General features: G+C 43.1%; 1 protein-coding gene across 1 annotated transcript in view; it reads left to right on the forward strand.

The window, feature by feature from the left end:
• The first annotated feature begins 46 nt into the window (after positions 1-46).
• LOC139382716 (NADPH--cytochrome P450 reductase) overlaps positions 47-12,320 on the forward strand; it is a 49,381-nt gene continuing 37,107 nt past the window's right edge. The window contains exons 1-2 of the mRNA XM_071126820.1: positions 47-115; positions 8,490-8,679. Coding sequence (XP_070982921.1) covers positions 8,504-8,679 — 176 coding nt within the window. The 5' untranslated portion in view covers positions 47-115; positions 8,490-8,503. The remainder of the gene's footprint in view (positions 116-8,489; positions 8,680-12,320) is intronic.

Raw genomic sequence — 12,320 nt, forward strand, 5'->3', positions numbered from 1 at the left:
AAGTACTACACCCCTTGAGAAAACTGTTTTGGTTTCGTCCTACTGAGTGACGGCACGGTAAAGTTTCCCCATTGTGTTGCACACTGTGGTTTTGCATGACGGTGAAGACGAGAAGGTAAGTAGCTAGCTGAAAGTCAGTTATGTTTCATATAGTAAAGTGCCGTTTCCTTGACAGCATTGAATATTATTGTCCTGAGAATGGATTGTAATTCATGTTAAGTTTATTTCAAATTTAGATAGCCAAGTAGCTCGACAAGGCCAGTTTAGCTAACTAACCAACTGTCAAGCAAGTAACGTTACTACTGTATAACGTTAACACTAACACAGTTTTCAGCAAGTATAGCTAACCGTAGCTATCTAGCTAATGGATAAATAGTTATATATATTTTGCTATTTAGTTTATAAGTTTACAAAACACTGTTTTTAGTGTTAACAGCTTTGCCACTTTTCACTTTGTAGAGTCAGCTAGTAGCAGCTAACGTTAGTAGTTTGATTGCTAATGTCGTGGTCAAGCAACATTCCAATTTATATAGGTCGTTATCAATTAAAGGTCACAATAAGGTGCAGAGCGTTACATTTGCCGCCTCCAGGGGCAACTGGGCAAGGAGACCGCTAAAACAATTGACAACTGCGTGCCGTTCAAAGGATTGTTAAATGTTAACGATTTGGTTGTAATCATCAATTCTTGAAGAGCATAGTCAGAACTACAAATGTCCGATTATTCCAAAACAATTTCGCATAGCTCTAGCGTCAGTTATACAGCAAGTAACTGGATGCTTTTCATGATAAGTAAACGTCAATTGATAATGTAATTTCAGATACGCGAGAGTAGCCTGACGGTAGCTCTCTATTGGCCACCATTAACTGGATATTTGAGTGATATAAAATACAAGTGAACTATACCTGACAAGGATGAGTGGTTTAGGTAAATGTCCAATTATTTGTGCACTCTGCATGCCAAGCAGCAGAAGGGACCATTTGCTGATGTACTATTAGCTGATCATGTTTACTTTAAAGCTACCGGTAGAAACGTTGTACAGTCGCCTAAACATAGTGGTAAGTAGACGTTTTATGTATATTTTTCTCCAACCTAGCGAAGTTACCGAACATTATCCCATTTTCAACATGGTTTAAGTGTTTAATCACGATTGCGGATGACAGACATGATAGCTAGGCTACTTTGATGGACCACGTCAAATCGGCTAGCTAGCTAATAACAGATCACGTCAATATGCCTAGTTAGCTAACTTTCAGGGGTTAAGCTAGATGGCTATATCCAAATATTGTTTGATTTGCTTGCCATCTCTAGTGGTGATAACAGAAGTTTAACTGACCACTTTACCAGGACAAGGACTTGCTTATGTCAAGCTCTTTCCAAAAGCCTTATGATGAAGCACGCTAAATGACACATGTTGTTTGCTTAGTTAGCTACATGGCAAATGGATAGGCTACTCTAATTTATCTGAAGTTACATGATACATTTGCGTTTACTCATCATGAACAGCAGGCAGTAAACGTTACTTGCTGTATAACTCTGATATGGCTACATTTGGAATAATCGGAAATGTGTAGTTCCGACTATGCTCTTCCGGAGGTCATGGTATTAAAACCAAATAGTTATAAACATGTATTTAATAATCCCCCTGAGAACAGCGTTTAAATTGGTTGTCAATGGTTTTAGATGAGCTGGGAGGCTCCTTGGCCCCCAGTAGCCAAATCGAACGCTCTGCACCATATTGTGACGTATTGTTGATGACTATAGCTAGCTAAACATTTTCAAGCTTTGTTTGATCTCTGGGCATTGCTTGACTGAATGTAGCCCTTGATCATGACTCATTGGGTGAAGGCGTCTTTTGTGTGGGGGAGTTTTGTTAAGGGCACGACGCTCTCTGAACATTAACACACTACTTGTGGTATGGTTTTGGAAGCATATCTTTCATACCATCATGAAATAATAATAATAATGGGGGAAAAAAGGTAAAATTGTTACACCTTTTTATATGGTTAGTGTTCCCACATGTCCATATCTCCATGTTACTCTGCGTGTTTACGGAAGACAGACAGAATACAGTGCTAATTAGCTGTCTAGCATGCTCGGAACGAAAACTTGTGTGTAACAGAAGAAGGCCGCCAGAAACGTGTTGTCATTGAAAAATACTGAAAGCTGTAACTGTGATTAAAGCCGGTTAAAACGGTGTATATTTTGATTTGTGAAATCATTTTGATGTCATATGAAAGTGAAGGGCTTCATGTTTCTAGAACTGTATTGCAATTTCAATCAATGAATCAAATGTATATTTATATAGCCCTCATTACATCAGCTGATGTCACAAAGTGCTGTACAGAAACCCAGCCTAAAACCCCAAACAGCAAGCGATGCAGGTGTAGAAGCACAGTGGCTAGGAACAACTCCCTAGAAAGGCCAGCACCTAGGAAGAAACCTAGAGGAACCAGGCTATGAGGGGTGGCCAGTCCTCTTCTTTAAATTAGCGATATGATGTCATGAACCACGAGAGATAAGGAAAGAGGCATGAGATGAACTCTTGTGACCTGTTGCACTCTGGCAGACGTGGATATTACATGTGAATTGCTAAACATGAATCGGCATAAGCTGTCAACAACAATAACCTAGCTCTTACAACTTAGCATTTAGTCTTCATGTTTCATAAATTAGAAATCTCTACAGGCCATTATCCAGAGCCATGTTTAAACTTTATACACTTTATAAAAACCAGCAACAGTTGAAGTCAGAGGTTTACATACGCTTAGGTTGGAGTCATTAAAACTTGTTTTTCAAACACTCCACAAATTTATTTTTAAATACTATAGTTTTGTCAAGTCGGTTAGGATATCTACTTTGTCCATGAAACAAGTGATTTTTCAAACTTTTGTTTATAGACATTATTTCACTGATAATTCACTGTATCACAATTCCAGTGGGTCAGAAGTTTACATACACTAAGTTGACTGTGCCTTTAAATAGCTTGGGAATGTCCAGAAAATTATGCAATGGCTTTAGAAGCGTCTGATAGGCTAATTAACATAATTGGAGTCAATTGGAGGTGTACCTGTGGATGTATTTCAAGGCCTACCTTCAAACTCAGTGCCTCTTTGCTTGACATCATGGGAAAATCAAAAGAAATCAGCCAAGACCTCAGAAAACAAATTGTAGACCTCCACAAGTCTGGTTCATCCTTGGGAGCAATTTCCAAATGCCTGAAGGTACCACGTTCATCTGTACAAACAATAGTATGCAAGTATAAACACCATGGGACCATGCAGCCGTCATACCGCTCAGGAAGGAGACACGTTCTGTGTCCTAGAGATTAATATACTTTGGTGCGAAAAGTACAAATCAATCCCAGAACAACAGCAAAGGACCTTGTGAAGATGCTGGAGGAAACGGGTACAAAAGTATCTATATCCACAGTAAAACAAGTCCAATATCGACATAAGCTGAAAGTCCTCTCTTCAAGGAAGAAGCCACTGCTCCAAAATCGCCATTAACAAATCCACACTACGGTTTGCAACTGCACATGGGGACAAAGATCGTACTCTTTCTATTATTCTGACATTTCACATTCTTAAAATAAAGTGGTGATCCTAACTGACCTAAAACAGGGAATATTTACTGGGATTAAATGTCAGGAATTGTGAAAAACGGTAAATGTATAAATTGTAAATGTATATGGCTAAGGTGTATGTAAACTTACGACTTCAACTGTATAAATCAGCAGAATTGTTGCACAGTGGCAAGAGAATATGTGAACTCTTTGGAATTACCTGGATTATATTGGTCATCACATTTGATCTGATCTTCATCTAGGTCAAAACAATAGACAAACATAGTGTGCTTAAACTAATAATGCACAAATTATTGTATTCAATATAGACAAGAGAAATGCATACCTTTTCCAACCTAAACTGAATGATAAAATGATGTGAACCCCTAGGCTAATGACTAACCTGGAGTCCAATCAATGAGATGAGATTGGAGATGTTGGTTAGAGCTGCCTTGCCCTATTAAAAAAAACTATTTTTTTCTTGCTATTCACAAGATGCATTGCCTGATGTGAACCATGCCTCAAATAAAAGAGATCTCAGAAAACCTAAGATTAAGTATTGTGGACTTGCATAAAGCTGGAAAGGGTTCAAAAAAGTATCTTTAAGAGCCTTGATGTTCATCAGTCCACGTTAAGACAAATTGTCTATAAATGGAGAAAGTTCAGCACTGTTGGTATTCTTCCTAGGAGTGGCCATCCTGCAAAGATGACTGCAAGAGCACAGAGCAGAATGCCCAATGAGGTTAAGAATCCTAGTGTCAGCTAACGACTTACAGAAATCTCTGGAACGTGCTAACATCTCTGACGAGTCTATGATATGTAAAACACTAAACAAGAATAGTGTTCATGGGAGGACACCACAAAAGAAACCACTACTGTCCAAAAAAAAACATTGCTGCATGTCGGAAGTTCGCAAAAGAGCACCTGGATGTTCCACAGTGCATCTGGCAAAATATTCTGTGGACAGTTGAGTTGTTTGGAAGGAACAAACAATGTGTGGAGAAAAAAAATGTGCAGCATGCCAACATCAACCTCATCCCAACTGTAAAGTATGGTGGAGGGAGCATCATGTTTTGGGACTGATTTTCTGCCTCAGGGCCTGGACAGCTTGTTTATCATCGACAGGAAATTAATTCCCAAATTTTTTTATTTAGACATTTTGCAGGAGAATGTAAGGCTCTGTCCGCCAATTGAGGCTCTACAGAAGTTGGGTGACGCAACAGGACAACGACCCAAAACACAGAAGTAAATCAACAACAGAATGGCTTCAATAGAAGGAAAATACACCTTCTGGAGTGGCCCAGTCAGTCCTGACCTCAACCCGATTTGAGATACTGTGGCATGACCTCGAGAGCAGTTCACACCAGACATCTCAAGAATATTGCTGAACTGGAACAGTTTTGTAAAGAGGAATGGTCCAAAATTCCTCCTGACAGAAAAAGTTTGGTTGAGTATGTTGCTTCCAAAGGATGGTCAACCAGTTATTAAATTCAAGGTTCACATACTTTTTCCATCCTGCACTGTGAATGTTAACACGGTGTGGTCAGTAAAGACATGAAAACATGTAATTGCTTATTAGTTTAAGCAGACTGCGTTTGTCTATTATTGTGACCTAGATGAAGATCAGATCAAAAGGGTTCACGTAGTTTTCTTGCCACTGTATGTCTCCTAACAGCCAGAACGTGCCACTTGGCCAGTGCACCATGGCTGACAAAGCACACTTTCTAAATGCTTGTTCAGCAGTTTATTTTCCCTTTTGTCAATGCTCCGGTGGTTAGTCATTACAAATCATTATTGCCTTCCTCCTTATGAAATGGCACAAGTTGAGATGGTGGTTGCTGTGTGTCAGCTTGCACTGCTAATTTGTTTGACTTGGAATGAGCGAAGCACTTAAACATTATCTGGGTGAATGTAAATGTATTTTCTTCCTAGTACTTCTACAACGTGCAACATTTTTTTAAGGGCGTAATCATATAATTATTTAGAATCCCTATTTCAATAGGTAGTTATATCAATAAAATGTCACCAAGGTGCAGAACGTTTGATTTGCCTGCTGGGGGACGAGGCAACCCCCAGCGCCACAAACTATTGACAAGTCTGTGTCGTTTTCAATTCGGAAAGTATTCAGACCCCTTCACTTTTTCCACATTTTGTGACGTTACAACCTTAATCTAAAATAATACATTTAAAAAATCCTCAATCTAAGGCCTCCCGGGTAGCGCAGTGGTTAAGGGCGCTGTACTGCAGCGCCAGCTGTGCCACCAGAGACTCTGGGTTCGCGCCCAGGCTCTGTCGTAACTGGCCGCGACTGGGAGGTCCATGGGGCGACGCACAATTGGCCTAGCGTCGTCCGGGTTAGGGAGGGTTTGGCCGGTAGGGAAGTCCTTGTTTCATCGAGCACCAGCGACTCCTGTGGCGGGCCGGGCGCAGTGCGCGCTAACCAAGGTTGCTAGGTGCATGGTGTTTCCTCCGACACATTGGTGCGGCTGGCTTCCGGGTTGGATCCGCGCTGTGTTAAGAAGCAGTGCGGCTTGGTTGGGTTGTGTATTTCAACCTTTGTCTCTCCCGAGCCCGTACGGGAGTTGTAGCAATGAGACAAGATAGTAACTACTAAAAACAATTGGATACCATAAAATTGGGGAGCAAAAGGGTAATAAAAAATTATATATATTGACAGGTACATTTAAAAAAAAAAGTTTTAACAAATGTTTTGCCAACTTGATTGGAGTCCACCTGTGGTAAATTGAATTGATTGGACACCTGTCTAAGGTCCCACAGTCAGAACAAAAACCAAGCCATGAGGTCGAAGGAATTGTCCGTAGCGCTCCCGAGACGACAGGATTGTGTCGGCTCATATCTTGGGGACCTTCAATGCTGCTGACATTTTTGGTACCCTTCCCCAGTAGCCTCCATGATTCTGAAATGGAAGAAGTTTAGAACCACTAAGACTCTTCCTAGAGCTGGCTGGCTGCCTGGCCAAACTGAGCAATTGGGGGAGAAGGGCCTTGATCAAGGAGGTGAACAAGAACCCGATGGTGACAGAGCTCCAGAGTACCACTGTTCAGATGGGAGAACCTTCCAGAAAGACCACCTCTGAAGCACTCCACCAATCAGGCATTTATGGTAGTGGGCAGACACAAGCCACTCCTCAGTAAAAGGCACATGACAGCCCGCTTGGAGTTTGTCAAAAGGCACCTAAAGAGACTCAGACCATGAGAAACAAGATTATCTGGTCTGATGAAACCAAGATTGAATGCCAAGTGTCCCGTCTGGAGGAAACCTGCCACCAAAAGTAAAAAGTATTGCAGTGGCAGCATCATGCTCTGGGGGTGTTTTTATAGCGTCAGGGACTGGGATCAAGGGGAAGATGAATGGAGCAAAGTACAGTGAGCTCATTGATGAAAACCTACTCCAGAGTGCTCACTACCTCAGACTGGGGCGAAGGTTCACCTTCTACACAGCCAAGACAATGCAGAAGTGGCTTCGGGATAAGTCTCTGAATGTCTGATCGAACATCTCTGGAGAGACCTGAAAAATGCTGTGCAGCGATGCTCCCATCAAACCTGACAGCTTGAGATGATCTGCAGAGAAGAATGGGAGAAACTCCCCAAATACAGGTGTGCCAAGCTTGTAGTGTCGTACTCGAGGATGTAATCGCTGTCTAAAATGCTTGAACAAAGTACTGAGTAAAGGGTCTGAATACGTATGTAAATGTTATGTTTCAGTTTAATACGTTTGCAAAAAAAATGCTGCAACCCCGTTTTTGCTTTGTCATTATGGGGTATTCTGTGTAGATTTGATGGGGAAAAATACAATTTAATACATTTTAGAATAAGGCTGTAACTAACGTATCAAAATGTGGAATAAGTGATCTGATAGTTTTTCTGATTGGATTAACACACCACCACTAATGAGCTGTGGAGTTTCCCAAAGTAATGTTTTCTTCAACTCAAACAGAAAGCAAAGTCTGTTTTTAGGTCCGTTGAGAATGACAATAGTTCCTTAATGTATTTTAATCTTTCCAGCTCTCTCCCTTTTGATAACTACTCAGCGTGAAAGGGGAAAAATGTCATGCTGTGATCCAGTGGAAATGTAAAAAAATAAACCTGCCTGATTACTGATTATTTTAATTAACCATATGATAATGATTTTGCAATATGAAGACGTTTATTCTAATAGCCTACAGCTGTGTCAGAGGGCCCAGAATATTTTATACAATGTTGCAAGTTGAGCTTCCAGCAGGACGCAAATTAATAGTTGATAAAATGTTTTAAGTTCGTGGCTACCCATGACCTGCCTGCAAATGTCATTTATAGGGTATTTATTTTCATCAGGATATTTTCTACCTGCAGGCTGCAATGTTTTTCTTTGTTGGATTTAATAGGCTATTTGTACATTGTTGGCAATATAAGTTAATTTCAGGTTTCTCATTTTCATTTGGATATAATTTTAATTAACCATATGATAATGATTTTGCGATATGAAGACGTTTATTCTAAGTTAAATTACACTGTTCCATGAAAACCATAACTGGCATGATCAGTAGAAATGGTAAGATAAATTGGCATTCCGCAAGTCTGCCGATTGCTTGTGTAGCCGGTAACTTCGGCAGAGTAATGGCAGAATCTGCGAAAGCCCGTAGGAGCGGGAGGAGAGTAGTTGGGTCAAATTAAATGTTTTCTTCTGGGTATCTTGATCTCTGCTCTTGAGTCATTTGTGTCTTATTTCATCAAACCGTATGCTTAAAGTTGTAGTTGACCTAATTAAAACACGTAGGGTGTGTCCTAATATTTGGAAAAATAAACATTCTTTAGACCAATCGATTGGTCTAAAGAACAGACTACTTTCGGTCAACAGATCTTTTTTTTGTCAGGGACAGCCCTACTCGTGATTTTTAACCTCTGCCCTGTCTGGTTGCCCTGGCAGCCCTGTGTGTGACAATGGCGGACGTGGAAGCAGAGAGCAGCACCCAGCCGGAAGCCATGGAGGAGGAGAATCCTCTCTTCAGTAACCTGGACCTCTTCCTCTTCACCCTCATCGCCGGCCTCATCATCTACTGGTTCATGTCCCGCAAGAAGGCCGAGCCCATCCCTGAGTTCAAGAAGCTCGACCAACCGTGAGTACTGCTCGTTGTGTGCTTAATGCACACCAGGCGCTTGCTGTACATCTCTCAACAAATAAGTCACAAGGGCCTAACCACAGCAGAGTACTAGAATTGACATAAACCATATGATGGTCCAAAGATGAGCCATGTTGGTCAGGGAGTTAGTCAACCATGGTTTGCCAGTGCTGTGATAAGCTATTGTGTAAAACAATGTGCAGTATTTATCTGCATTGTGTTAGCTAGCTAGCTAGCTAGCTAGCCAGAACAATTCTTCTGAAATTGCATATGCCAATATTCTGTTCAAGCAATGCAGTCAAACCCCAGCCATACACTGACTCAAATCAGTTGATGATAAGACTTGATAAGATGATGAAATCACATTTTATTGGTCGCATACACATATTTAGCAGATATTGCGGGTGTAGGTATGCTTGTGTACACAAGCATTTCGCTATCTCCAACAGTGCAGTAACACAGACAAACACATGTAAAATTGCTCCTAAGCATAAGGCAGACGTTTTACCAACCGATTGTTTTTTTTGTTTAACTTTGAGTCTGTAATACCAACATGTTTCAAGCAGACCACCATAGTCCCTGCGCCCAAGAACACTAAGGTAACCTGCCTAAATGACTACTGACTTGTAGCACTCACATCTGTAGCCATAAAATGCTTTGAAAGGCTGGTCGTAGTTCACATCAACACCATTATCCCAGAAACCCTAGAATCCCTAGACCCACTCCAATTTGCATACCGCCCCAACAGATCCACAGATGATGCAGTCTCTATTGCACTCCACACTGCCCTATCAAATCAACGTTTATTTGTCACGTGCGCCGAATACTTACAGGCTCTAACCAGTGGTGCGAAAAAAGAAAAAAAAAGATGTGTAAGGGGGGGGGGGGCGGCACGGCACGGCACACAATGCAAATAGTCAGTCTTATTGCTTGGGGGTAAAAACTGTTGTGAAGCCTTTGTGTCCTAGACTTGGCACTCCGGTACCGGTAGTAGAGAGAACAATCTATGACTGGGGTGGCTGGGGTCTTTGACCATTTTTAGTGCCTTCCTCTGACACCGCCTGGTGTAGAGGTCCTGGATGGCAGGCAGCTTTGCCCCAGTGATATACCGGGCCGTATGCACTACCCTCTGAAGTGCCTTGCGGTCGGAGGCCTAGCAATTGCCGTACCAGGCTGTGATGCAACCGGTCAAGATGCTCTCGATGTTGCAGCTGTAGAACCTTTTGAGGATCTCAGGACCCATGCCAAATCTTTTTAGTTTCCTGAGGGGGAATAAGCTTTGTCGTGCCCTCTTCACGACTGTCTTGGTGTGTTTGGGCCATTCTAGTTTGTTGTTGATGTGGACACCAAGGAATTTGACGCTCTCAACCTGTTCCACTACAGCCCCGTCGATGAGAATAGGGACGTGCTCGGTGCTCCTTTTCCTGTAGTCCACAATCATCATCTTTAGTCTTGGTTAAGTTGAGGGATAGGTTGTTATTCTGGCACCACCCGACCAGGTCTCTGACCTCTTTCCTATAGGCTGTCTCGTCGTTGACGGTGATCAGGCCTACCACTGTTGTCGTCAGCAAACTTTATGATGGTGTTGGAGTTGTGCCTGGCCATGCAGTCGTGGGTGAACGGGGAGTATAGGAGAGGACTGAGCACGCACCCCTGGGGATCTTCAGTGTTGAGGATCAGCGTGGCAGATGTGTTGCTACCTACCCTCGCCACCTGGGGGTGGCCTGTCAGGAAGTCCAGGATCCAGTTGCAGAGGGAGGTGTTTAGTCCCAGGATCCTTAGCTTGGTGATGAGCTTTGAGGGTACTATGGTGTGGAACGCTGAGCTGTAGTCAATGAACAGCATTCTCAAATAATGTTCCTTTTGTCCAGGTGGGAAAGGGCAGTGTGGAGTGCAATAGAGATGGCATCATCTGTGGATCTGTTTGGGCGGTATGCAAATTGGAGTGGGTCTAGGATTTCTGGGATAATGGTGTTGTGAGCCATTACCAGCCTTTCAAAGCACTGTAATCATTTAGGCAGGTAGCCTTTGTTCTTGGGCACAGGGACTATGGTGGTCTGCTTGAAGCATTCCCTCTTGGAGAAAAGGAACACCTATGTGAGAATGCTATTCATTGACTACAGCTCAGCGTTCAACACCATAGTGCCCTCAATGCACATCATTAAGCTAAGGACCCTGGGACTTAACACCTCCCTCTGCAACTGGATCCTGGACTTCCTGACGGGCCACCCCCAGGTGGTAAGGGTAGGTAACAACATCCGCCACACTAATCCTCAACACAGGGACCCCTCAGGGGTGTGTGCACAGCCCCTTCCTGTTCTCCCTGTTCACTCATGACTGCACGGCCAGGCACAACTCCAACAACATACATTTGCCGATGACAACAGTGGTAGGCCTGATCACAGACAACAACAAGATGGCCTATAGGGAGGAGGTCAGAGATCTGGCCGTGTGGTGCCAGGACAACAACCTCTCCCTCAACGTGATCAAGACAAAGGAGATGATTGTGGACTACAGGAAAAAGATGACCGAGCACGCCCCCATTCTCATCGATGGGGCTGCAGTGGAGCAGGTTGAGAGCTTCAAGTTCCTTGGTGTCCACATCACCAACAAACTATCATCGTCCAAGCACACCAAGACAGTTGTGGAGCGTGCACAACAAAACCTATTCCCCCTCAGGAGATTGAAAAGATTTGGCATGGGTCCTGAGCTCCTCAAAAGGTTCTACAGCTGCACCATCGAGAGCATCTTGACCTGTATATTATTTAATTACTTTTATCTCTTATTCTTAACCGTACTTTTTTTAAACTGCACTGTTGGTCAGGGGCTAGTAAGTAAGCATTTCACTGTAAGGTCATCCATCACCTGTTGTATTCGGTGCATGTGAAATTAAGAAATGTTAGAACAAGCAATGTCGGAATCTGGGGTGTGTCTGGCTGTCATTTAGATAATAGTGCAAATTAAGAAACCCTGGAATGTGTAGGTGTGTCAACTTTTGACTGGTACTATATGTAATGGGATGTATAGACAATACGGACTCGGTGGCTGAGTTCCTTGATGATCTTGACCTTCCTGTTATACCGGGTGCTGTAGATGTCCTGGATAGCAGGCACTGTGACGCGTTGGGCAACCTCACCACCCTTTTGGAGAGCCCTGTGGTGGCGTACGGTGCAGTTGCTGTATCAGGCGGCGATCCAGCCCAACAGGACTGTTGATGCATCTGTAAAAGTTTGTGAGGGTCTTAGGGGCCGAGATGCGCTGTTGCGCCTTCACCACATTGTGTGGGTGGACCATTTCAGATTGTCAGTGACGTGTATGCCAAGGAACTTGAAGCTATTCACCTTCTCTACTGTGGCCCTGTTGGTGGATGGGCGCATGCTCCTGAAGTCCACGATCAGCTCCTTCGTTTTGTTGAGAGGTTAATTTCCTGTCACCACTCTGCCACGGCCTTCACCTCTTCCCTGTAGGCTGTCTCGTCGTTTTCAGGCCTACCACTGTTGTATGGTTTGCAAACTTGATTGAGTTGGAGATGTGTGTGGCCACGCAGTCATGGGTGAACAGGGAGTACACAGCTGAGCACGCACCCTTGTGGGGGCCCCTGAGTTAAGGATAAGCCAAGTGGAGGTGTTGCCTACCTT

The sequence above is a fragment of the Oncorhynchus clarkii genome, chromosome 24 (genome assembly GCF_045791955.1).
Source record: "Oncorhynchus clarkii lewisi isolate Uvic-CL-2024 chromosome 24, UVic_Ocla_1.0, whole genome shotgun sequence".
Taxonomy (NCBI): domain Eukaryota; kingdom Metazoa; phylum Chordata; class Actinopteri; order Salmoniformes; family Salmonidae; genus Oncorhynchus; species Oncorhynchus clarkii.